General features: G+C 37.0%; 1 protein-coding gene and 1 non-coding gene across 2 annotated transcripts in view; both read left to right on the top strand.

Moving 5' to 3' along the window:
- The first annotated feature begins 13,890 nt into the window (after positions 1 to 13,890).
- Positions 13,891 to 27,874, top strand: part of TMEM182 (transmembrane protein 182) — a 49,366-nt gene continuing 35,382 nt past the window's right edge. Inside the window, exons 1-3 of the mRNA XM_003794321.2 lie at positions 13,891 to 14,202; positions 14,304 to 14,403; positions 16,321 to 16,419. Coding sequence (XP_003794369.1) covers positions 14,071 to 14,202; positions 14,304 to 14,403; positions 16,321 to 16,419 — 331 coding nt within the window. The 5' untranslated portion in view covers positions 13,891 to 14,070. The remainder of the gene's footprint in view (positions 14,203 to 14,303; positions 14,404 to 16,320; positions 16,420 to 27,874) is intronic.
- On the top strand, positions 18,579 to 18,687 carry LOC111726775. Its single transcript, XR_002774475.1, has one exon. It is a non-coding gene; the product is annotated as a U6 spliceosomal RNA (small nuclear RNA).

The following is a 27,874-nucleotide window of genomic DNA, read 5'->3' as shown; positions in this document are numbered from 1 at the left end:
AACTGATGTTATCACATTCCTTATGACCAGAAGAGGCTGGCCTAATTGAATGGTGAAATGACTTATTGGAGGCTCAGTTACAGTGTTAGAGATAACACCCTAAAAAGATGGAGCTATATCTTAAAACCTTCACATTAAAGACCATTTGTAGGATGTCTCTCTCAAAGCCAGAATGCACGGGTCAAAGAGGTGGTGCTTGCTTTCACTATTATACCTATTATCTCACTCAAAGAATAATTGCTTTCCAGCCTGGAAACTTTAAGCTCTACTTGTTTTGAGATCTTAGATCCCAGGGTGTCAGAGAGGCGTAAGAAAGATTCTATCCAATTATAAGATGAGACAACCACTTTGGCCTCATCAGGAATAAAAAAGATTTGTTGTTAGAATAACTGATTTTGAGAAATTGAGTTCATGTTATACAATACAGGCAATGAGAGTTGTATCTAGAAAACTATAAAAACATACAAAAAAGGCAGAACTATTGAAGAATCTTCCCTTGTGAATGAAGGTTTGCACCATTCTATGAAGTTAAAGAACCCTGACTAGCTGGTATTTTGGCTAAGCACAATATGATATAGATAGCAAAAGAAAGAAGCCGTAGATAGCAACTCAGATGTTATGACCAATTACAGAAGCAAGGATTGTAAATGTTTTGCATATTTTCTTTATTATGCGTGTGCTTATTTGTATATGCTAACCATTTTCTTTTGTCTTCTAAGTATAATTTTATATACAGATTTTTGAACTGAACTTTAGAATTTTGTCTTTAGATAATTGAATATGTAGTGAGACTGTAACTAAATTTGAGGAGTAATTGATAGAGCCAGCACCTGCCACAGTAGCAGCATCTGTATGAGTCCACTGCCATGGGATGTAGCAGCAAGAGAAGCTAATGTAAACATGTATTCTGAAATTTTACTGAATTTATCAGTTCTGATAGTTTTATGGTAGTGTATTTAGGTTTCTCTAAATATAAGATCATATCATCCGCAAACAAGGACATTTTTACTTCTTCCTTTCTTTTATTGTTATTCCATAGGTAACTTGCCTTTAAAATTTTATTTTTGTCTTTTTAGCATTTTGGATATGAGATGCTTACACATATATTTTTTCTATTTTAGTATTAATCCTACTTGATATTTTCTGAGTTTTGTGACTCTGCCACTTGGTATCTGTCTATAGTTTAGGAAAATTCTCAACCATTGTGTCTTCAAATATTTTTTCTTCCCCATTTTCTCATCTCTAATTCTAGAACTTCAATAAATATACATTAAACCATTTACTGTTCCTCAACAGATCTTAGATATTGTATTCTGTTTTTTTCTCTCATTTTTTTCCTTTTGCATTTTAGTTTAGATAATTTCTATTGATCTATCTTCAAATTCACCAATTCTTTCCTTGTCTGTGTTGCGTCTGCTAATGAAATGTCAAAGGCAATATTCATCTCTATTACTTGGTTTCAACATCTAAAATTTTCATTTGAGTCTCTCTTATAGTTTCCATCTCTTGATGAAGATAACTATCTGGTCTTTCATGTTGTTTACCTTTTCTGTTATAGTCATTAATATATTAATCATAGTTATTTTAATATCATTGTGTGATAGTTTCATCATTTGTGTCATATCTGTGTATGTAATGATTGTGTCGTCTCTTCAGAATGTTCTCTCTCCTTCTCTTTCTATATCTCACATTTTAAAGGTATAATTCTCATGCTATCCAATTCAACTATTTAACACAAACAATTTAATGCCTTTCAATATATTCACAAAGTTATGCAAGCATCACTATGATTTTAGAATATTTTAATCATCCCTCAATAAAAACCTGATACATTTAATTATCATCTTCCAAATACTCAGCACCCTCAAACCTAGGCAACAGCTATTATACTTTTTATGTATACATATTTGACTCTTCTATTTATTTTATATAAATAGAATCATACAACATATGTTCCCTTATGACTGACTTCTTAGCATGATAATTTCATGGTGTATTCATATCATAGTATGAATGCCAAATAACATTCCATTGCATGGATGTACCACATTTCATTTATCCATTTATCAGCTGACAGACATTTGGATTGGTTCCAGTTTGAATATGTTATGAATAATGCTGCTGTGAGCATATATGCTCACGTTTTTCTGTGAATATGTTTTCATTTCTCTTGATCTAGAATTACTGCCTTGGTGGTACCTCTATGTTTAAACTTTGAAAGAACTGTCAAATTGTTTTCCAAATTGTCTATATTATTTCACACTTCTGCCAGCAGTATTTATGAGAGTTCTGATTTCTCCACATCCTCATCACTACTTTTCATTTTTTGTGATTGGATTCTAGCACATTCTAGTAGATGTGAGGTGATATTCCATTATGGTTTTGATTTACACTTATCTGGTGGCTAATAATAGAGTCTTTTTTTTGCCATTTTTGGCCGGGGCTGGGTTTGAACCTGCCACCTCTGGTATATGGGGCCAGCGCCCCACTCCTTTGAGCCACAGGTGCCGCCCAATATTGAGTCTTCTAATAGTGTTTATTAGCTATTTGTATATCTTGTTTGCAAAGGTATTGGTCTAGATAGTTTGTAAATTTTTAACTTTTTAAATTTTTATTGAGCTGTAACAGTACTTTACATGTTTTATATTCAAGTCCATTAGGAGATATGAGATTTCCAAATATTTTTTCCCATTCTATGCGTTACATTTTGTTGGTAGCATTCTTTGATGCACAAAAGTTCTAGAATTTGATTGTTTCTGGTGTATCTATGGTATATTTTGTTACTGGTGTCTTTACTGTGCTTTTACTGTGATAAGAAACCATAGTCTAAACCATGGCCATGAAAACTTATTCATTCCTATGTTTTTTTCTAAGAGTTTCATACTTTTAGCATTTAAATTCCATCTTCAGATCCCCTTTAACTTAATTTTTGTATATTTTTTGAGGGAGGGAGGGTGAGACTAGACTCTAGCTAGAATCACAGTCTTTATGTTCTTAATAAATGTTTAGTAAATTTTATTTAAGAAATATTTCATCATTTGCTATATGCCTTTAAGATAATTTTCATAGGCTTCAAATGGTATAATAATTCAAATACTTTTCACCAGTTATATTTGTTTCACTGGGGAGGGAAACAGCTCTTCAAACTACTGTCCTGCAAGTGGAACTCAGACTTTGTTTTTAATTTCCTTGCTTTTTGTATGTTTTGTAGTATTTTGTTGAAGGCTCAACATGCTATATAGGAAAATATATGGTTACATATGTGTGTATGTATGTATATATTGGTCAGAGGTGAACACAACTTCCTTTTGACTAGTCTTTTAATATAAGGGTGTGTGTTTATCTAGTCCTTTTGGAAGCTGTCTTTGCCAGGGAAAGTGTTAATCTGTAGTCTCAGTTAGGAGAGATATAGAAAATAATGCAGATCTAATTCTATATCTTTGAGTAGTGTTTTAAGCATAAAGATGATCACTATCCAAGTATTAATTAGCAAGGAACATGCACATTAAACTCATGTGTAAACTAGAGTGTAATATTCAAATTGTTAAGTATGATAGCAGAAGTTATGATGACAGGAGCCTCTGGGCAGTGGTTACAGTCAGACAGGTATATGGTAGGCAGAGAAGTGGTCTTTCCAAGTTGTGTTGAGATGCCATGTGAATGTAGAATGTAGAGCCAAAGGGAGTATAAAATAGTGATCCTTAGTGTCTGGCCCATTTAAAAAAAAAAAAAAAGACAAAACCTCAGATGCCTGTTGAGTCCAAAGGGATTTGTATAGACATAACTATACACATACGGTCCCTGTGGTCTTAAACATTGCAGACATCTGACACTGCCATTATTAGAACTTTTGATCAGTATTCAGTGTTGGAATAATGCAGGTCTTCACAGGCTTTTGAGAAGGGCAATGCATTCGTCATAATAGGCTAGCTGCTTTGCTGCCATTATAAATCAACTTCTAAAACTTCAGTGCGTCAAGATAGAAAACTTTTTTATTACTCCTATAATGGCCTGTGAGGGTCAGAAAACTTTCTCAGATAGATTTCTTCCCTATAATAATTCAGGGATCCATGTCTCTCCATTTTGTAGTTCCCCTGTCTTGATACTTTGTCTTCACAATTACCTTTAGGGGCAACGAGAAAGATGAATAAGCCCCACCCATTCTCAAAATCCTTGGACTGGAAGTAACTTCTAATGTCTTTACAAATAACCAAAATCTAGACATAGATCTCCAATCCAATGTCAAGGAAACTGGGAAATCCAGGGGCGGTAATAGTTTGCCATATCGACGGTTTGACCCTCAGTTAAATGTGCTTGGTTCTCTACGTTCTGAGTCCACTTCTTCCTGCTATTGTCCTTGAGCTTTCTGTTCCTAATCTGTTGCTGTGTACTATATATGTTATTCTAAGACAACTTGATTTTTTCTAGATGAAAAGTCTGTTTTTATCTAAAGAGAATTGAGGAAGTATTCAGGTTAGAGTGGAAAGAGTTGATAGATTATCTACAGTGTCGTTTGGTACCAGGCTAGGCACACTACAAAAGTTATCATTTGTCAATTGCTTGCTTACTTTAAAAAAAAAAAAAAAAAAGGGCTGGGCACATTGCCTCACCCCTGTAATCCTAGCACTCTGGGAGGCCAAGGCAGTTGGATTGCCTAAGCTCACAGGTTTGAGACCAGCTTGAGCCAGAGTGAGACCTCGCCTCTAAAAATAACCAGGCACTGTGGTGGATGCTTGTAGTCCCAGCTACTGGGGAGGCTGAGGCAAGAGAATCACTTGAGCCCAAGAGTTTGAGGTTGCAATGAGCTATAACACGATAGCACTCTACCAAGGGTGACAAAGTGAGACTGTCTCAAAAACAAAAAAAAAAAACAAGTAAAACAAAATCTTTAATTGCATTCTGCCTCAGTTTTCCTGATCTAAGAGATTAGCAAGGTGAAAAAGGATTAATATTCTAAGTGCTTCAATCTCCAAAGTTAAACAGGGACTTTCTTCTCATCTTTGTTATTGTTCTTCTTTTCTTTTTTATTCTGAATTATCAAAGTAAACAGAAAACTTAAAAATGGTGTTCTCTCTGAAGATTTTACATTAATTTTAACCCAGGCTTCTTTTTGCTCTTTCATTAAGACTGGCATTAAATCATCTCCCCAGTTGTTGAAGCTTTGACTCTCCACTACTTTCAGAGCTTTTGAAAGGAAGAACATAATTCCAAGCAGTCTACATTTCCAAGGACGACTCTAAAATAAATAATGGATGACATAAATCTAAGATTACTGGTGAAATTTATCACAATGAATGGACTGGACTCTTGGATTTATGCATTTTAAAGAGATAAATTTAATTCCCTACATTGGACATATTTCAAAGAATTAAAACTTTTTACTCTTAATTATCTCACTCTGGTTTAGAACTTAAGATCCTGAGCTTATTTTTTAAAAAGTAAAATGAGAATATTTTTGCATTTGAAATGTTAACACTATTTGTAATAGTTTAAAAGTAGCATATGAGTACAGTGAAATATTATACAGAAATAAGCAAAAATGAAGTATGGAGATGTGGTACCACATAGGTGAGCTCAAAAACGTGATGGTCAGTGAAAGAAACCAGTCACAAAAGTCCGTGTGTTGAATGATTTCTTCTCCATGAAATATACAGAATAGGCAAATTCACAGAGATGGAAAGTGGATTAGTGGTTCCCAAGGGCTGAAGTGGAATGGGGATGAGTAGCACCTGCTAATAGATTTCTCATGAGGGTGTTTTGAAATGTTTTGAAATTAGATTATGATGATTGCCACAAAACTTCATATATACCAAAAATCATTGACTTATACACTTTAATCAGAGTAATTTTATAGTATACAAATTATATCTCAAAAAGTGCTTTAAATAAAACCTTAAACTCAACATCTCTTGTGAAAGTATTTTGGCAGCATAGAAATTGTGTAATTGTATATAAAATAGTATTTATGTATTATGTGTACATAAATATGTATATTTCACATGGAATGAATTTCCTCCTATTCAGAAAAGATTATTTTCGACTTGCATGACAATATAGTGTTTCAAACATAAACTGCCTCTGTAAAATTTCAACATTAATTCTAATTTCTAGATTGAAAATACAAACATTTGCCTCCCACCCTGCACACAAAACAATTAGATGTGGATATGCATGCTACAAGGAATGAAAAAGACATAGGTCAAAATGTTTCCAGTGATTGCATCTAAGTGGTGAGAGTACAAAGACTTGCATTTTCTTCGTTTGCCTATTTCCCAGTTTTCTATCTGGTGATCATTTAAATTAATTTATAATAATCATTTGTTTAAAAAAATGAAGTGGGAAAAGATAGCTACCTGATTCCTCAAAAAGAAAAATCAAATTTTATCTAATTAATATGTGACTCGAACAGATTCAGTCCCCAAATGTTTCATTTTCTGGCTTGAACTCTGAAATGGTTGTTTTCTGCATATTTTTCTACTAGTGAAAGCAGAGGAAGCCTTTCTGCTAACTCATTTTAAAAATTCAGTGTTTAATACAAAGTGGCACAATAGAAGTTTTGCCAGCCCTCACCAGAACCTTACTGTTACATGGACAAAGTGTGAAGAGTGAAACTGACCAACTTGTGTGGGTCTCCTGTGGTTGTCAGGGGACAGTCTCACATAGGACTTTTCACTGTTGATGTGGCTTCTGTTGAAGAGGAAGGAAATTCTGCCGTTTGAGTCTTCCTTGAAGCAAAATGCTTGTTTCCAAAATCATCTTTTATTTATATTCTTTTGTCCATTTCCCTGATTTGCCATCATAGAACATTTTCCCAAATGTCAAACAGTCAAAACCTTACAAAATTATTAATGAATAAAAACTTGAGTGAGTGCCACTTAAGCTCATTCTTTCTCAGACTCTGGAGAAGGGACTTTTGTAATTTAGAGCAGTGGTTCTTAAGGACACATTGGGCAACCATTATATATATATATTTTTTTTTTTTTTTTTTGAGACACAATCTCACTTTGTTGGATTATAGCTACATCTGCTACACTTGCCTCTTTGTAGACAATATATATATATATATTTTGAGACAGAGTCTCACTATGTCACCTTCAGTAGAGTGCTGTGGCATCACAGCTCACAGCAACCTCAAACTCTCAGGCTTAAGCGATTCTCTTGTCTCAGCCCCCCAAGTAGCTGGGACTGCAGGCGTCTGCCACAATGCCCAGCTGTTTTTTTTTGTTGCAGTTGTCATTGTTGTCTAGCAGGCCTGGGCAGGGTTCAAACCCACCTGCCTTGGTGTATGTGGCCGGTGCCCTAACCACTGAGCTATGGGCACCAAGCCTAGACAATATTTTTAATTAAAAAAATTTTTTTAGGGAAAGTGCCTTGGTCTATTGCCAGGCTGGAGTGTAGTGGCATAATCACAGCTTACCGCCACCTTGGACTCAGGTGATCTTCCTGCCTTAGTCTCCTGAGTAGCTAATCTATTTGTAAAATATTTTGTAGAGATGGGGTATCACTAGGTCACCCAAGCTGTTTGTGAACTCCTGGCCTCAAGTGTTCCTCCTGTCTCAGCCTTCCCAAGTGCTGGAATTACAGGCACCTGGCCTCTTTGTACACGTTTTTGAATATCCCAGCCTGGGGGAGGTGCTAGTGGGTAGAGGTCAAAATGCTGCAACCCATCCCCGCCCCCACCCATGATACACAGCACAGACTTACCCATCCACTAGGTCAGGACTAGTGGTCAGGACTCACCCATCCATTAGTCTGTTAGGGCTGCCGTAACAAATGACCACAGAATGGTGGTTCAAACTGATGTTTTCTCACAGTTCTGGAGGCTGGAAGTTTAAGATCAAGATGCTGGCAGTGTTGGTTTCTGGTGAGGCCTCTCTTCCTGACTTGTAGTCAGCTACCTTCTTGCAGAATCCTCACACACGCTCTTTGTGTGCAGAGAGAGAGAGCTCTCTAATATTTCTTCTTTGTCTTTATAGGATACCACTTCTATGACATCAGGGCCCCACCCATATGGCCTCCCGCATGTAACCTTAGTTACTCACTTACAGACTTTATCTCCAAATACAGTTACAACCTGCCATGGAAACATGCAGAGCTGCCTCAATTTTCCTCATCAGTAGAATGGGGGTCATCATAACATGGATCACAGTGGCTACTAAGGAAAATAAATGAGTCAGTAAGAGCAAAGCACTTAGAATAGCGCATGAGAACACAGTGTCCTGTGTGCCAGGCATTATTATTTTGTTGCTGATGTCATTTTTTGTTATTTAGCTTTTGTGTTATTTGAGTATGCCGAAAATGTTTGAATTTTTAAGTGCTTATCCCATATGACATACATAATTGAACTAAACAGAACTTAAAGGATTCAGCCGAGCAGATTGTGAAGCGGGGACTGTGGAGCCGTCTCCCCAGAAACTGGTAGCACCTTCAGCCGTTCTGTAGACAGCAGCCTCTCCCTGGACGGCTTCTGACTGTGTTCACACCAATATTGTAAAACTAGTAAGTCTCCGCTCTGCTATATTTTTGATACATAAAAATCTCTGCAACTGACCGGTGTACCTCTGAAAGCAAATTTTGCCTGTAGCCAGCAGATGGCAGCATCCAAGCCAATTTAATTCAACTAAATAAGAGGCAACAGCTAAACTTACACTGAGTAGCCAGCAATAGCATTGTGCTGGATGTTAGAGATGGAACAGTAAACAAAACTGAACCACCTGCCATCCGTATAGAGTTTATTTGTTGTCCTTGTGCTATGTGTAAGGTTTTCTAGAATCAGTGCATAATCCTTCAAATGCCGCTGATATGGCCCTTTTGCCATATCGGTGCGTTGGGGAGATAGAGGAGAGGATGTCACATGAGAAGCATAAACTATAACACAAAACCAGATTGAAAGGGTCATCAGAGGCACAGATGAATATAGTTCATAGGCTGTAAAAATCCATTTCCGTAGAAAATCTTAGAGTCATTGGTCAGACTATTGTTCTATGTCTAAAATTGTGCACCACAATTCTGTATCTATAACACTTCAACCAGCGGCATTTAGCACTGAGAATTTGGGGGATTTTACGAAAGTAAATTGATGCATTTTCTGTACCTTATCTAACACCCACAGTGGAACCTGGGGAGCCCTGTAATCAAACACATTCATTCTTATGCAATAAAATACACGGGAATCCTCAAGTCGATCAGATCTGCTTTGCCACAAGCTTTTGGTTCTCAGAGACTTTTGGATATTGAAACTTGTATTAATAGGTATTGTAGACCTACAATATAAGATCCCACGGGGAAAAAAATGTCTGTCCTAAGATTTTACACTCTCACATTCTCAAAACAGATATCCCAGTTTCTTAACTTCAGTTTTTGGGAGACCCAGTCAGTAGTAGCCATGAGAGTTTGATTTCCTTTACAGATTCGTTTAGCATCGTTGGGTGCCAAGTACCATCATGCTTGTGGGGTTTTTTTGTACGGAAGGTCTTTATTGGTGGGGGCAGGGAGGCTGCAGAGCAGCACTAAGGAGGAGAGAAAAGAGAAGAGAAAAGAGGAGAGAAAAGAGGGGAGAGAGATAAGGAGAGAGTGGGGAAGACAAGAGAGTAGAAAAGAGCAAGGGGGAAGAGAAGGGAAAAGAGAGGGAGCAGAGAAGAAAGGCAGAGGCAGGAGAGAGCCATGCTTGTGTTTTTTAAACTAAAGTGGACTAGAATTAATTTTGTTTTTAGAACATTTGAATAATTTCATTAAATATTTTAAGATAATTAAAACAACTGAAATATCAAGATAAGAAATTTTGACCTTAGGAAAAAAAATGACGTTTTGCTCATTTTCACTCATAAGTTAAATGTAACTTGAGATTTCTTTTAAGTTTCTGTGTATGTACTGATTTTTAAAAATTAAAAAAAAAATTTAAAAAAACTGCTGTTACTTGAATCAAAGACATTGCATCAAAACAGGCAAAGCCTTCCATTCCCTTGTTTATTATCATCATCCAGGATTTGGTTGTCAAGGTTTATTGAACGTGTGAAAACCAAGGGGGGATTTATCACAGTATCTTGGAATGTTCTTAATGTTTGTATACTCTAGATTTTAAAAGATCACTTTTTATTTTTTTTTAATTTAAGTGATGTAAATTTAAACCACTTCCACTGCAGTTCCTCTGAGTGACTAGAGACTCTTAAAGAGTTGTTCTTTGCAGAGAGTCAGGAGGTCTCCAAATACAAGTATGACAATGAAAATAATCAGGATCGGGGAAAAGGGATGGATGACCAAAAAATTCAAGGAGTTTTCTGAATGGATAAACCAAACCAGATTGAACCTGTTCTTAGCCAGGCATGTTATTCCTTCTGAGATGCAATTTCACAAACTGGCTTTGTTGGTTTGCTTCGTTGTTTGGTGTTTCTCTTGTTCTCAAAAGTATTTGAAGCAGTGTTCATAGACATATACAAAGTAATAGGTTAAAAGGTTGTGTGTATGTGAGAGAATGGGGGCACATGGGAAGGATGCTAAGGAAGGCAGGGTGAAAGCTGGCATACTACTGTTTGTGTGTAGCCTCTGAGCTTTGCAGGTACCCAAGTGAAGACAGAGGTGGTCTCATCAAGGCTAAATAGCACATTGCATTCACACCCAGGACACAGCAGGCAAGTGATACATTGTTAAGTATTTGTTAAGTGAATCAATGTTTATAGTGTGTCTAAGATTAATAGTTATGGTAGTGCTCTGCAGAGCACATTTCCACCAATGTCCACAGTAACATCTTTAAGAATACAGCATCAAATTCTATGTGGTTTGTGAACATCTGTACAGTATATGGGTACCCTGTTGTAATCTACTTCTTCAGAGTTTAACAAAGAATAATCTGGGCCAGGTAAGTGCTGTTTCTTCTGGAGCAAAGCCAGATGAATAGCTCAAGAGGTCATGTATTTGTATGTCAGCCAAGAGTCCCAATGTTAGTTGATTTTTATTATCTTTTAGTGCCTTAGTGCCTGATGTGTGTTGACCGTTATGCTCAGCACTGAGGATAATCAAGTTAAAGGGGCTCAGCTTTTTGATATCAAAAGTATTCTATGATACTTTTCTCAAGTAGATACACATACGTGAATGTTTGGAAATAGTTAATTTGTTTACATTAGTGCTTGGTTTGATAAACCTCCCTAGTTACTGAGAGTAGTCTTTATTGCCTTGGCAACATTTTTGCAATGATGCATATACATTGTTAGATAAACCGATAATGGTTAGAAGAACGTTATTAGTTGATGAACCTATTCCAGAAAGATGATACTTTCCTGTGACAAAGACCAAACTTGAAATTAATTGTACCAACAGCAAAATCCTATACTCTGCTATAAATTAAAAAAAATTTTACTTTTACGTATGTGTATTAAAGACTTAACATTAATGCATAGAATTTTTTTTAACCATGAACCATTGAAATATAAATAAAATAAATAAAACCTTATACAACAGATTCTTTCTTCTCTCCTGACATCATGCTGTCCCCTGCACAATCACCACAGCCACAAACAACACTAATCTGGGAAGGGGGTGGATGGGGGAGCAGCAGAACGTGTCTAGAGCAACTGGAAGGTCATTATCACAACCTCTGTGTACTTTCTTCCAGTGAATCACTTTTTCTTCCCCACTAGCTCATGAACTCTTAAAGGTCAGGGCCTGTGTATCATAACCTTCATTCTGATAAAAGGTGTTCTCAACAAGCAGCTCTTGGATATGTATTCCCCTTCCCCTACACAAAACTTAATTTGATCTGATATTGCATGGATTATTATAGAATGGCATCTATATTTTCTATTGCTTTTGTAATAAATTATCACAAAATTAGTGGCTTAAAATAATGCAAATTATCTATCCTATAGCTAAGGAGAGTCAGGGAGGTCAGATCCTCCCAAGGTGTCACTGAGATCAGAACAAGGTGTTGACAGGGCTGCCTGCCTTCCTGGAGGTTCCATGGGAGAATCTGTTTTCCTTGCTCCTTCTTCTAGAGACCTGCACGTTCCTTGGCTGTGGCTCCTCTCTCAATCTTCAAACTAGCACCCCCGCCTCCCAACCCTTTTTCTGTAATCATGTGTCTTCCTCCCACTGCTCTGCTAGGAAAGAATCTGCTTTTCTTTTACAGATTCATATGAATAGATTAGACTCACTGGTATAATACAGGATATTGCCTGTACATGTAATCTTACATGTAGTGTAGTCTTACATGTACTACAATTACTACATGTAATCTTACATGTAGTGTAAGATTATATGATCATATTTTGAATTAGGGCCCAGGCATCTTTGGGAAGTCATTATTGTTCTTATCATAGTATCTACATAAGAAAGTTGGTAGCACGAGTTGTTGGACCATACCCAGGATATTTTACTCTGCCTTGCTTCAATCAGGAACTTGAAATTTGTAGGAAAGAACCAGAATAGAGAGGAGGATATTGGAGTTGTGCAAATATAAGAGATGATGAAAGAGAGAGAGTATTTAGCTTGGAACAAAAGAAGACCTGGATTTAGGGATGAGGGGTGGAGGCTGTGGTTCATGGAGGCATAAGATGCTTGGGGTCTTCAAAACATCAGAAAGTCCTATCATAGGATAGGGTTTAAACTTGTGTTGTGTAATCAGAGGACAGAATAGAATAAACATCTGGTAATTCCCAGGATGCAGCTTTTGAAAAAAAGTAAGGCAGAGTTGTGTTGCTATTACTAATGCCCTTAAATGTCTCAAGCTAGAAATGTCGTAGCTTCATGGTGTGGGGCATCTTATAAAAAATATTTGAGGCTCAGGTGAGAGCAGAGCTCAGGGAATCCTCAAGTTCAATCTCACCCTCCCAGCTAATGATTCTTCAAATTCTAATTACGGCCTTTAAATACCTCCAATTGCATATAGCTAGAGCAGATGAAGACCCTTCATTCTTACTAAGGACGTTTTTGCCTTCATGAGAGTCTGTCTAATGCCACACAAAAGAAGGGGTGAAGGAAGGTGGTGGAGTTCAGATGGGTACTTGGAAAATTAAGTGGTATGTGTTATTGCTGAGAATATAAAAATAATAAAGGGACAGTGCGAGATTTTCAATAGTGCCCAAATCCTTAGAAAAAATACTGGGGTTTTCACACATGAGAAATGAATTATAAAGAGACAAGGCTGAAAGTGTAGAGTCATTACTATTAGGGAGCCTGAATAGGTACTAAGCATGATTCATATTTTGAGGAATTTAGCTATTTGAAGGAAAGAGTAGACCAGGTTCTTTCATCTTAACTCACGACACAATATATTTTTGAGAAAACTTCCATCTGTCCGCATTTGAAATGATTATTTGGAATGATTTGTAGGAATCTCTGTGTAAAGTGCTGCATAAAACGCTTTTTAATACTTTCAAAAATTGTGTTACCATGATGTTCTTGATCTTTGATGTACATCTCTGAATGTCTAAGTGATCCTGAATTCTACTTAGTTGTGTTAGACCATTCGATGCAAAATTTATTTTCTACCACAAAAATGTCCAAAAGGAATGAAGAAGTTAATTACAACTTCAACTGTATTTACAAGACCTCTTTGTGATTCCTTATAGCTGCCATTTATATGTCTTCAAACAGAATCATAAAGGGTCTTTGGAAGTGAAATGGTCATTTTAGGCTAAGAGGAGCTTGTTCAGACACTTCAGATTTGGGGCCAATGACTTCTTAGCCTTTCCATCTTCTTGCCAAGTCTATAGATTACCCAACAGCAATAGTGATAATTTGAGCCAGTTCCTGGTACTCCCCTCTGTAGTCAGGGGAAGGTCAGCTATTTTTTGATCCCCATGGGAGAAAGACAGCGCCTCAATCACTATCTAAAAATAGCCAGCCATTCTCAGCTGCTGGGCTGGAGTCCCTCCAGGGGAGAGCAAAGGGAATACAAATCTGCCGGCAGGGTGTGTGCAGGAGGCCACCAAAGCGTGAGCTAGGGCAGCCCTTCTCAAGGGCACTGCCTGCTGCCTGCTCCAACATCTCATTCGTTTTTCTTTTTGTCATTATTGTTAAGCTAGAAATTGCAAAATCTCTTATTTTATTTGAAAGGAAAACTCAGTGAATTAAACAATGAGACTAAACATTGCTATCTTCTTTGGGGCCCTTTTTGGTGCTTTGGGGGTTCTACTGTTTTTGGTGGCTTTCGGATCAGATTACTGGCTGCTTGCGACTGAAGTGGGGAGGTGTTCAGGTGAACAGAACGTGAGTTTCTATTTCTTCATAGAAAAGATATGTAGAAAGCTACTGATCACCATTATTTGGGATGTAATAATTTTGACTGTATTTTTTTGTGTCGATGACAGATAGAGAATGTCACGTTTCACCATGAAGGATTCTTCTGGAGATGTTGGTTTAATGGGGTTGTGGAAGAGAATGACTCTAATGTTTGGAAGTTCTGGTACAGTAAGTGCCATTTAACTTTATTCTCTCTCTTTCTCTACTGTAAAAATGAACAGCTGCTTATTTAGTGGATTTCACTTGCAGAGAGTTGCATTCTTCATTGTAAAATCTAAGTAAGATGTCTTCAAAAGGTTCCTGAAAGATTACTTTTCAGTAAGTAGAAAAGACTAGAGGAATAATTATTCTATCTTCTAACATAAAAGTCTAAATATTTATGTATGGAAAACTGAATTGTCTACAGTTTCCCTGCTCGTATTTGAAATACACTAACCCTAACAAAATAGATATTACCCACAGTATTTTTTTCAAGTGTCTTTTATTGTTAAGCACTTCTTTTACTCTTAATCCTTGAAATCGCAAATGTAAAATCCAGAAATAGAGATGTATTGTTTTATATTCATAGTTTCAAAGTTCACAAAGTCTTTTTTTCATATAATGAAACTTAATTACCAGCAGAATAGATGAAAGCTTGTTTTCTTTTGGCTGTAACCAAGTTTGTAGGTAATATCAAGACATGCCTTGCTTTTGATGTTTGCCTTATCTTGTTGAAACTTCAAGGTTCTTTTTTGAAGTAGAATAACTTTTAAAAACTCTGATGCAGTCTTTCAACTATATTTCTCATATTAATGTTTGAAAATCAATTTATTGAAAATAACCATTTATTTTATTATGTTCAACATTAAAAGAACTTCATTAGCTTAAAACTTACTGAGGGTTGAAATTATTAATCTTATCAAACATCCCTGTGAAAAATCAAAGTATGGTTTTCATAAAATCGTCAAGATCATGGAATACGTAGTAAATATATGAGGTAACTGAAGACTTGAGCAACCTGATAGTAAGTTAGCTTATATAAAAGGAGCAAAGTAATGATGAACTGGCACTTTGAGACAAATAGCTGATAGACTATCTTACAGTGCATTTGGGGCAGGAGGGAAGAAGCATGAGCTTGTCAATGGAAGCGATTTAGACTTTGGTAAAGAGAAGTAAATCAGATTGTGCAAGAGGAAGATTTTGCTAAAGACTTAGAGCAAGGAAAAATATTTCAATAGTTCACTCCCCTTTAAAGTGCACATATACAATTTTAGAGTCTTCACACGATGCAAAAGTTCCTTCTTTTGATTTCTTCAAATGCTAACATTTACTTGAATTATTAACTTGTATGATTAATCATTTATATGTTTTCCCTGAAAATAAAATGGATATAGAAGAAATGTTCTAATTATTAGAATGAATCAAGGTTCAGTTTGTTGTATTTTTAAGATAATTACTTTTGAATGCATAATGCACACTATGCATTATATTAGGTATTGGGGTGTTACAGGATATGTGAAAATAAACAAAGCATGATACCTTCAATTTTAAGGTGATATTAAGGGCATTTGTGCTGACTCTATTGAACTAGGTCATACATGTAGATGTTCTGGATGAATCCAACTTTCAGGTCTGCTGTGCTTCTTATAGATTTTTATTTATTATTTATTTTTATTTTTATTTTTTGAGATAGAACCTCAAGCTGTCATTCTGGGTAGAGTGCTATGACATCATAGCTCACAGCAACCTCCAACTCCTGGGCTCAAGTGATTCTCTTGCCTCAGCCTCCCAAGTAGCTGAGACTACAGGTGCCTGCCACACTCAGCTATGTTTTGGTTGTAGTTGTCATTGTTGTTGACAGGCCTGGGCTGGATTCAAACCCACCTGCTCAGGTGTGTGTGGCTGGCTCAACTTAGCTGCTTGAGCTACAGGTGCCAAGCCTTTGATAGATTTTTAGAAGCTCTTTTTCACTCATACAATTCTCTGAATTGATTGATGGAACCAGTAGTTTTATTTTCCTTGTGTCACCCCCTGTTTCTATTCCATTAGGAGCAAGTCATAACTGAGAGTCTCAGTAACTAACCATTGCTTTGCTCTCCTTGCCAGCCAATCAGCCACCATCCAAGAACTGCACGCATGCTTACCTGTCCCCGTACCCCTTCATGAGAGGCGAGCACAATTCCACCTCCTATGACTCTGCAGTTAGTAAGTACCCTCTGTCTTCAGATTGCTTCTGAAAGTGACTTGCCTTTGTAAAGGATCCCTACTGCTAGTTTTTTGTGAGCAATTAAAAAATAATTGACCCTTGTAATTTCAACATTTTCTCTATCAATCTGTTAGATCTAAAAAAGGTGTTATTTTAACACACCATATATAATTTTAAAGAATATAACTTTGACCTTGATGTAAAGCCATTGTACTTTACTTGCTACTTACAAAAATAATTTCTAAAAAATGTGTTTCTGAAATGAAGATTGTGATGTTTAATAGAAAGAACTTCTTCTAAAGGGTTTAACTGGCCAAAAACTAGCCTTGGAACAGAAAATATTGTAATGTATATCCTACTTTTAAGACATTTCCTTGCCATTGTTACATATGAGGATATATTATGCTACTGTCTTCATATACAACGACTGAACTGTATGTGTGTGGTACCCCATAGAAAAAGTCAAATATTGAAAGTCATATTAAAAATGTGAAGTTTTTAATAACTCCGAACTAGTGGCTGATACAGACTATCAATGTCATATACAAAGCCAAAAGTGTTGTTTTTCAAAATGAATACCTAATATAGTTAATGTTCCAAATAAATTTATATTAGCCAAAGTTCTCAAAAAAAAAAAAAAGAGAGAGAACCAGTAGAATACACACACAAACACTCTCTCTCTCACATACATATGCCCACACACAGAGAAGGAAATTTTAAGGATTTGGCTCATATAATTGTGGGTGCTGGTGAGCCTTAAATGTGTAGGGCATGCTGGCTGGCTGGAGATTCAGATAAGCATTGATATTGCAATCTAATATCTGAAGTCAGGAGTCTGATTTCCTTCTTCCTCAGGAAACCTGTCTTTGCCCTTAAGGCCTTCCATTGGGTGAGGCCCACTCATATTATGGAAAGTAATCTGCTCTACTCAAAGTCAAGTGACTGTGAATGCTAATTGCATCTAAAATATACCTTCACAGTTATATCCAAACTGGTGTTTGACCTGACAACTGGGCACCATAGCATAAACAAGTTAATAGAGAACATTAACCATCACAAAACAAACAAATGAAAATTACGTTTAACTATTTTTCATCTTTCCATCAACTATGTAAATTCCCGACATTATGATTTTGTTTTAGGTTTGTCAAAGAACTTAGCATGTTTATATCATGTCATTCCGTGACACTTCATGGGGAGGGTGTGGGATCTGGATGGTGAGCTGACCTCTAGCTGACCTCTAGCTATGTTTTTTTCCACTGGGCTTCCTTGGGTCCAAGGGACTACGTTCCTTTGAGAACATGTGATGTGAATGGTCTTTCCCATGAAAAACTAAACGAGGCATCACATTCACGTTTGTCAAAATCCAGTGCCTCGTGCAGACTGTGGACTCTTACTGGTAAGAGAAGAGACAGATAGCACAGGAAGAAACGGAACAAACTATTTTGTTTTACAGAAAAGTTACAAAAAAAAAAATGCCTTTTCCCTGACCTTATTCTTGCAAGGGAACTGAGAAGTAATACAGGATTGTCTTTCCAGAACATAAGTAGTTTGCATCAATATTAGTACTGTTGCTGTTACACATATACAGAGGTCTTGTGATGGCATAGGCACGCTAGGCATGATATATTTTAAAAGGAATGTCCATGTTTGAAAAGTCTGTTCCTGGAGGAGATAGTGGAGAACTTGAAAAACAAGGTAACATAATCTATGCATGATAATTATGATGGAGATGGATAGTAAATATGTGTCAGAAAAATTATACTGCAATTACACTTAGAATTATTATGCAGCACTGCATATAATTAGTGAGTCACTTTTTGGATCTAGTGACAAACCATATGCAATTTTTTTTCTTAAATTATCAAACTCCTCTTTGGCACAAGTATTATAAGCCTTTATTCACTTTAAGAAGTTTTTATCAAACATTTTAAATAAAAAATGATTGAGATGCACAAAGATATGTTTACAATGGAAATGGGACACCCAAGTTTCACTTAGCTTTATAATATTGTACAGGGAAATTTGATGTTTATGTGATTCATGTTTCTGTTGATTTGTTTCCCATCCCCGGGAGAAACTCATAGATTTTATCAAAAATATTCTATTGACTTTTCAGTATGTGTCTTTTGATTTATAAAACTACATAAGCTTGGGCTTGCTTCAGCATCACTTATACCAAAATTGGAATGATATGGAGAAGGAGAAGATTAGCATGGCCCTGGTGCAAGGATGACATGCAAATTCATGAAGTGTTCCGTATTTTTATTGGGGTATATGTATGTCACGGAATACTATTCAACTATAAAAAAGATGGAGCCTTTGTATAGTTTGTAACAACCTGGATGGTTTTGGAGAATATTCTCCTAAGCAAAGTAGCACAAGAATGGAAAAATAAGGATCACATGTACTCAGTACCGATCTGAAATTGGATTAACAACTGCAGGCCTACATGAGGGAAAAACTAACTAAATTCAATGGGGACAAGAGGAGGAAGAGGCTGAGTAAATTCCCATCCAGTGGGTACATTGTATACATATATGGCATACTTCCTGAGTAAAGGACACAACTATAATATAGACTTTAACCTTACAAAAACAACTTAGGTAACCTAATTGTAGGTACCCACATATTAACCTGAAATTAAAAAAAAATGTGTGTGTATATAGATGCCATGAAAGCTAAAAACAAAAAAAAGCAAGCCACTATTTAGTTTCCTGTAGCTTCAAAATTACCAGGACTTAGATAATTGCCAAATTATCTTTAGTAAATAGAAAATACTGTTATATAACATCTTATATATCATGACCTGGAAAATTACTGGTAGGATGATTTTGTGTTTTCCTGAGTTTTTACAGTTATGGTTAGTTGATATTGGATTTAGTAAAAATAATATAGTGATGTATGATTTTTTTCTGGAGTGACTACTTTAGAATCATAGGACACTGCTGATGAGATTATCCTCTTTTGAGACTGGAACTCAGGGAAAGCATATGACTCTATCTTCACACAGCTGATTATTGGCAGAAGTCACACAAAGACTCAAGTCTCTGGTTTTTGTCTTATTTGTAATCATATAAACTACAATGAATAAAAAAGCTAATTGCAGTGTTTACTGCACTACACTACTTATACAATAATATAAAAGTATAAGTCTTTTATTTGTGTCTCGAAAAAAGCACAAGTAAGCTTATATTGGCTTTTTCTGCCTTTCTACCTGAAACTGACCTATGATTACAGTCAGGTCTAATTTCTCTTCATTTAAAAAAAATCCGTATTTTGAAATTCATATTTTGATACATATTTTGAAATTCAATTATTTTCAAATCTAGTGACTTGAATGATTACTCAAGTCTAGAGAGGGTGGTCTAATTTCCAGAATTGTTTTTGAGATAGGCTTGTGTACTTTGAAGTTTATTAAACAATTCCATTCCCTTTTGAGATTTGCCAGAGTTTAGATTTTCTGGTTTGTTTCATGCTTACATTCAGTTACAGCTCATTTATTTGGTATCATTTGGTAATGATGTACTGAACATAAATGAATTTTTAAGATAATTCAACCCTAAGTGAATTAATTTTTCTCTTTCTTGGTGTCTCCATAGCCTTTGACAACCCCTCTGTCAAAGTGCTCATTATAATTAACTGTAATTGTTAACCCCCATTTCTTCAGTGTTTATTTGAGCTCCCTAAAGGCAGAGAATGTAACTTATTCATATTTATATCCTAAGAACTTAGTATAGTGCCTGGTAATTAGTAGATGCTTAAAAATTTGTGTAGAATGATGTTATACAAAACTTACACTTAGTATTTTCAGTAATAAACTAGGTTTATTTTTCCTAAGTGGAAATGTTTTAAAACTAAATCATGTGCTTGATTTCTTTCTTAAGCAATATACTGGACAAAATCTCACCTTTTTGTGATGAATCCAAACAAATATGTACACATGGGGGCTGGTGGCCCTGGGCTGCTTTGAGTTCCTTGGACCTAGTACTGGTCCTCTTGCCTCCAGGGCCTTTGTAAAAACATATACCTAAACCCCTCCCACCCCACCTCCCACCCTATGCTGTTCCTTTCTTCCCATACCTTCCTCTATTTCTTTTTCTAACAAAGCAGGTTTATTCTTGTAGCTAGTTCTAACTTCGCATTCCTAAGGAAGCTTTCCTTGCTGGTCCCTTATTCCACTAATGCACTGATTGGGCCACATTCTCCTTTATAAAACTCAGATTTGGATAATTCATGGGACAGCTTTGCATTCCTGGTATATCTTGTTCATATATTTTCTTCCCAGTTCAACTCTAAGATCCCTGAGAGGGCATCTTGCTTGTTTGGCTCACTTTTGTATCAACTAGAGACCAAAAGTTAAATGAATATTTTTTGGAGGGAATATCTGTTATTACACTGTAATGTGGTATTAATACCAATACCTTAAGTAAAGACTGATGTGTATAGGATTTCTTTTAATCCTTTACTAAACAGACTTAGACTGCTCTTAAATATTTTTTGCATACTTTTAAAACAATTTTTGGTATTCTATCTTGTTTTTACTTGTCCTTTGCTTTTATTGTCAGTATTTATCTTGTCCTCTCCTGGTTTTCCCCTTATCCTCCTTCATAAAAAGTGTAAGTTGAAAAGAATGATGTGAGACTAGAATCAGGAAGATTGAAAGGCAAGATGTTAGTCAACAATGCACTAGGCTGCAAGTAACAAGAAACAAAGAGTAGCTAAATTTAAAAGCTATTTTTCTCCCGTAACAAGAAGGCCAGAAGCAGCTGCCATAATGGTGTGGTCAGAGACCCAGGCTCTGTCAAACTTTTCTCCCAGCATTCTTGGAGGTAGTCACCTTCATGTCCTTCCATACTCAGAAAAGCAGGAGTGTCTCTGTAATTTGCCAGGAGGTTTCTGCCAACGCTTTGTTCATCAGAATGGTATCACAGGAATAAAGCTGGAACATGGAGTTTTTGACTTTCTAGCAACTGCACTAGAGGAGTGAGGGCTGGTTGAATTAAATTCTTCAGGGTTAAACAAGGGTAGAATAGCACAAAATGGGAATAAAGGATATAATTGATATTTGAAAAACTAACATATAAAATTTGGTAGCTAAACAAAAGAAAGCTGAAGGAATCTAGAATGATAAAAAACTTTGCTTTTAAACTCGGTGTAGTTCTGTTTAAACAATATACAATAGGAGGTGATCCCCTTCACTTACCTCCAAACAATGATCATTATTTTAGTGTTTTTCTTTTCAGTCCTTTTGATATACATACTGCACATGGTTTTAACCATCACAAATACAAATGTCTGTTTTGCTTTTCCATTTTTTATTCACATATTTCTCCATGTTTTCCTTTAATAGTTTCTCAAATTTTTAATTGTTAGCTGGTACCTCCACATTAAAAATAATTTTAGGCATGTACCATTTTATATAATTTGTGCTAACTCCCTGGGTTATATTTCTAGAAGTGCGAGCGGTGAATCAGAAGACAGGACCAGGCTTTTCTTGTTGTTATTGTGCCATAGTACCAAATTGTTTGCAACCTGATACTGAACTATGAATGATTTTCACTTAAGGAAATTTGGTAAGGAGAATAGAAATAGAAATAGAAATCTCAAAGTTAAGAGAAAGGGGCATATTCTGAAGTGGAGGGTGGGGATTTAGTGTGGTTTAGAAATATTACATCCATGTTGGTGGTGGAATATCAGTTTGAAATAATTCAGCAGGTAGCTTGATGTGTAAAACTGATTTTCCTACAAGTCGTTAATTAGCACAGTAGACACTAATGAGAAATTACAGAGGTGATTTTTAACATCAGTTTTAATCTTTAAGAAGAAAAACCATAGTAAAAAGGATAGTGAAATATCAAGTACATGTGGGCAGGGAGAGGGAGAAAGCAAAGACAGCCCACCAGTGAGGAAGAAAAAGAGCATTGAGACAGATGTGCATGTGATGAGCAGTCTGGGGCACTGTGAAGGGTTGGGGGTGGGAGGAAAGCTTTAGGAAGGAGGTAGTGGTCCTCAGCAACAAATGCAGAATGAACACGCATGAGAAATGAACAAGAAGGAATTGGCTCTAAGGAGGATGGTGCAGAAGTTCTCCTGCTCCTAATAGCCCTCTCTGTGGCAAGGGCACAGGTAGATACAGACTCCTGTTAGAGTTGCTCTTCCCAGGCACCTACGTCTCCACTCAAAGCCATCTGAGACTCCTAGATCTGTGGTGTAGCTCATTCTGGTTCACTGTCCATTCCCTTAGATTGGACCTGGAAGCTCTGTCCTCTTTTCCTGGCAGCAAGTTCCCTTCCTCAGTGAACCACTGGGAGCCCATTCCATTTTCCTGCACATTTTGCCACTGTAGGGTTCCCCCGAGAGCCACGCCCTACCCCGTGCTTCTTTCTCTTCTTCGGAGAGGAGAGGGCAGGAAACAGTGGCCCTCCTTAAAGGGGCAGTGAAGAGCACGCTGGGAATGTGAAACCCCAGACTGGGATGTTTAGGGAGTGAGTGGTCAGAGAGGAAGTTGAGACCTTTGCCATTAGTCAACACTTGGGCTTGGAATAGCCACTGAAAGAGCACAGCATCCTTACTGAAGCAACCACAAAACACATAGGAAGCCTGCTTTACTGTACAAGGTAAAATAAAATACAAAAATGAATGCTCTTACATTTGGCAGCTTGAAACAGCACAGGAATGAATTGAAATTCGTGTCCAGAGTTAGTGTAACTGTAAATACTTAAATCAACTCGGAGGCACATCAACATGTCTTAGGTACCAAATCTCATCCAGACACCCTCCCCTGCACCCTCCAGTTTGCAGTGGATCATGCTGGTGTAGCTGGGTCTTACTTACTAATGTTTGTGTGCGTTCCTATATGGTGATTCTGGCCCTTGTCCTAAACATGTATGTGAACGAGTTTCAAATGTTTCTGCTTTGCTTTAGTTGTAGAAGAAAAACCATTTACTGTGAAATTTGATGTAAAATGCATTTATTTTTCATAACTGTCAAGTACTTAGGCATTTGGAAATGCCTTTACATTAGCAGAATTTCCTGTTATCCATTCAGACATTTGGAATCACACAGCCATGTCCTCAGACATGGCATTGTATCTGCCATCGTATCTGCCACTGAATCTCTGGGGTAGCTGCCATTCCGGACTGACAGCTGACTGTCCCTCTGGGACCCCAGCCCAGCCTCTGTGGTGTTCAAGTTTGAGCACTGCTCCCTGGGCAGCTTTCTCAGCTTTCATTCGTGTCGGCTTGGAAGTTCCAGGATGCAACCTCAATGCTACAACTAAAAATCCCTTTGCTCTGAGGGTGTCATTCTGTGTTTTCTATAATGTATTCATTGGCTTCTCCAGATTGCTTGGCAGTTTACATAATGTCCCTCTCCAATGAGAGGGTGTTACTGGGTGGGTATTCCCAGCAGCGTCCTCACTTCCATTCAGAGAGAAACAGCTCCCACCTTTCTGGAGGCTTCTGGTGACCCCCAAATGCCTGCTATACTCATAAGTGGAAATCTCCCATGGTAGCGACCTCCTGGTTCCACAGAGCAGGACTGCTTCACCTTGGCACTGTTGACTTTTGGGGCCAGATAATTCTTTGTCATGGGACTGTCATGTGTATTGTAAAATGTTTAGCAGCACCTCTAGCCAGCTCCAGGTCTGGACCCCAAAGCACGTGGCAAGAGTTTCCTTCTGCTTCCTTCTTTCACACGGGGTATTAAAACCAAAAAGGAGTTAGGAGCTCATCTGGGCCTCTCTTACCTCTCATGGCGATGACTTCTACCCCAAGCTTTGTGTCTTTTCTTGGAAAATAGTATTAACTAGATTAAACAAAGGGAATTACACAGTTTTCTATTGTATGTGGAGGGCTAGGCAGGGTGTTCCAGAATCAGCCCTAAATTCTTGTCCTCATAGGGATTTCACTGTAGTGGGGAGGCAAGAATAAGCAAAATAAGTCAGTAAACACTTGAGAGGAAATAGAAGATGAGAGGCCTGTGTGGAGGGGACGTCAAGGCGAGGTAGGGGTACTGGGGATGCCTCGGGGACAAGGTGAGGGTTGTTTGGAGTTGGACAGACCTGGGTTGGGTGTGGGCTCTGCTGTCTGGCTGAGCCATCTTGGTGGGTTCCCTCGTCCCTCATTTGGGGACCCAATGGATGCTGTACAGAGTGTCCAGCCATGGACTGGCTTGTGGTGAGGGTTCTCTGGGGGCGACAAGCTGGGAACATCCAGTGTGCATTCATCACCTGGTGTTAACACTTGGGCTTGGAGTACTTGGGTAGGTGTTTAAACTCCACAGACCAGTTTGTAAAAGGGAAATAAGAATAGTATCGGCCTCATAGTTGTTTTCAAACTGGGAAGACATCATAAATGCTTGGGAGGTTGGTTGCCATGTAATTGGTATTCAATAAATGTCAGCTATCCTTATGATGATATACCAATTTAGAACACCAAAAATAAGTTATCATCAGGGCACATAAATTCATCATAGCTTCTCCCTAGTGAAATGCTTCCCATTCTCTGGAGGGAGAGAGAGAGAGCGCTATCACATCAAGCATTTGATAGGGTTCTTGGCAAAGAGTAAGGGCTTCATAAATAAATGTTCATTATTATCATCACCCTCATCCCAGTACACGGCGGTTAGTATTATGCATCTGTACAGGCCAAGATTTGCTACACTTTCTTTGGTAATATTAATTAAAATTCATTCAGCAGATCTTTATTGAGCATATATTGTGCTCAATACTGTGTACCAGACATTTTTGTAGGATCTGAGGACTAGTAGAGAACAAAGCAAATAAAAATCCTTGCCCTTGGAGGGGTGGGGGGGGGGAAGTTGACATGCTAGTGGGGAGAGTCAAACAAAACCACATAAATTGGTCAAATATATAGTAGTTTAAGATGACAAGTACTCTGGGTGAACATAAAACTTTGGTTTTTTTTGTAGAGACAGTGTCTCACTCTGGCTCAGGCTGGTCTTGAACTCCTGAGCTCAGGGAAATCCACCTGCCTTGGCCTCCCAGAGTGCTAGGATTACAGGCATGAGCCACGATGCCTGGCCTATGATACATTTTCAGTTAAGCTTTGTATATGATCATAAGTCTCATTTTTTTTGAAGATGTATGTTCAATTGTTTCAGCACCCTTTGTTGAAAAGATTATCCTTCTTCCATGGAGTTGCTTTTCCATCTATGTCAAGAAATCATTGCTTATAGTTGGATTAGACTATTTCTGGTTCCTATATTCTGTTTAACTGATCTGTGAATCTATTCTTCTGCTCACACCACATGATCTTGCTTATTTTAGCTATATAATATATGCTGAAATTGGGTAGAGAGATTCCCCATCTACCTTTGTGTTCTTTTTGTTGTTGTTCAGATTGTTTTACTTCTTCTAGTCTTTTACTTTTACCGAGTCTAGATCTTTTGAATTTATGTATAAATTTGAGAATACTCTTGTCTTTATGTCTATGAGAAAATCTTTCTGGGATCTGACAGGAATTTGGGGAGAACTGACATCTTCATTATTTTGAGTCTTATAACACGTGAACACAGTATACCCCTCCACTTATTTACATTTGCTTTGATTTCCTTTATCAGCGTTGGATAGTTTTATCATACAAATAATGTGGGTTTTGTTTTATATCCAATTAGTTTAGTTTTGGAGCAATTGTAAAAGATATAAGTTTCAGTTTCCATGTGTTCATTGGTAGTATAGATAAATGCAATTAATTTTTAAAAAATTAACAGACTGTCTATAGAGCAGTTCTATATTTATAGAAAATTGAATGAAAGGTACAAAGAGTTTCCATTCTGCCACACACACAGTTTTCCCCATTGTTAATGTGTTGCTTTAGTTTGGTGCATTTGTTCCAGTTAATGAGCTAGTATTAATCCATTTTCATTAACTGAAGTCCCGGGTTTACATGAGGATTCACTCTTTGAGTTACACATGTGATGAATTTTTACAAATGTGTAATGACATGTGTCCGTCATTATAGTATCATACACAGCAGTTTCATAGCTAAAATCTTTAGGGCTCCACCTAGTCATCCTCCCTCCTCCACCCCCTGGCAACCACTGACGTTTCCACTATCTCCATAGTTTTGCCTTTCTTAAATGTGGCAGGGTTGAAATTCCACGGAAAGTAGCTGTTTCACGTTGGCTTCTTTCACTCAGTAATGTGTATTTAACACTCCTCCATATCTTTTTATGGTTTGATGGCTCATTCCTTTATTGTGATAAATAATATCCCATTGTATGGACATATCATAATTTACTCATGCCTTCACCTATTGAGGGACATCTTGATTGCTTCCAAGTTTTGACAGTTATGAATAAAACTCTTGTGAACATTCTTGTGCAGGTTTTTGTGTGAAATAAGTTTTCTACTCTGGGGTAAATGCCAAGAAGTACAATCGCTGGATCATATAGCAGGCACGTGCTTAGTGTTTAGAGAAACTGCCATGCGTCCTCCACGGTGGTTGTACCGTTTTGCATTCCCACCAGCGATGAATGAGAGTTCCTCTTGTCAGTATGTTGGGGCTTTAGCCATTCTGATAGGTATGCCACTCTATCTTACTATTTTAATTACAATTCCCTGATGACAGATGATGTTACACGTCTTTTTATTTGCTTAATTTGTCATCTCTATGTCTTCTTGGTGAAGTATCTGCTCAAATCCTTTTGCCATTTTTTAATTGAGCTCTGTAAAAAATTATTGAATGTTAAGAGTTCTTTATATATTTTGAATACCAGTCTTTTATCAGATATATGTTTCACAAAGATTTTCTCCCAGTATGTGGCTTGTATTTTCATTCTTTTAATAGGGTCTTTCACAGAAGAGAAATTTTAACTTTTAATTACGTCCAACTTACCATTTTTTTCTTTCATAGGTATTGCTGTTGGTATAGCTCAACTCAAGATCACCTAGATTTTCTTATCATCTATGAGTTATCTATTTTTCCCTTTTCCATTTAGCTTTATAATTTATTTTGAATTAACTCTTGTGAAAGTTATAAGGGCTCTGTCCAGACTCATTGAATTGCATGTGGATGCCCAATTGTTTCAGCACCATTTTATTGAAAAAAACAAAAACAAAAAAACTACTCCTTATCCATTTAGTTCCCTTTGCTCCTTTGTCAAAGTAATTGTCTGTAGATGTGTGAGTTTTGTTTTTTTGGAGGGGGGGCTATCTATTTTGTTTCATTGATTTATTTAATCTATTATTTTATTGATACTATAATATCTTATTTTTATATCTTTATATGAGTCTTGACATCTGACTGCATCAGCCCTCTGACTTGGTTGTTCTGCTGCAGTTGGCTTATAAATGTTTATCTTGAGTCATGACAACCTGTTGAATTTTCTTACTAGTTGTAGAGGGTTTTGGAGATTTTCTACATAGACAATAATGTTATCTGAAAATAGGGACAATTTTATTTTTTCCTCTATTATTTGCAGGAAATT

Source organism: Otolemur garnettii, unplaced genomic scaffold (genome assembly GCF_000181295.1).
Source record: "Otolemur garnettii isolate 467f Iridium unplaced genomic scaffold, OtoGar3 scaffold00079, whole genome shotgun sequence".
Taxonomy (NCBI): Eukaryota; Metazoa; Chordata; class Mammalia; order Primates; family Galagidae; genus Otolemur; species Otolemur garnettii.
This window is presented reverse-complemented; position numbering and strand designations above follow the sequence as displayed.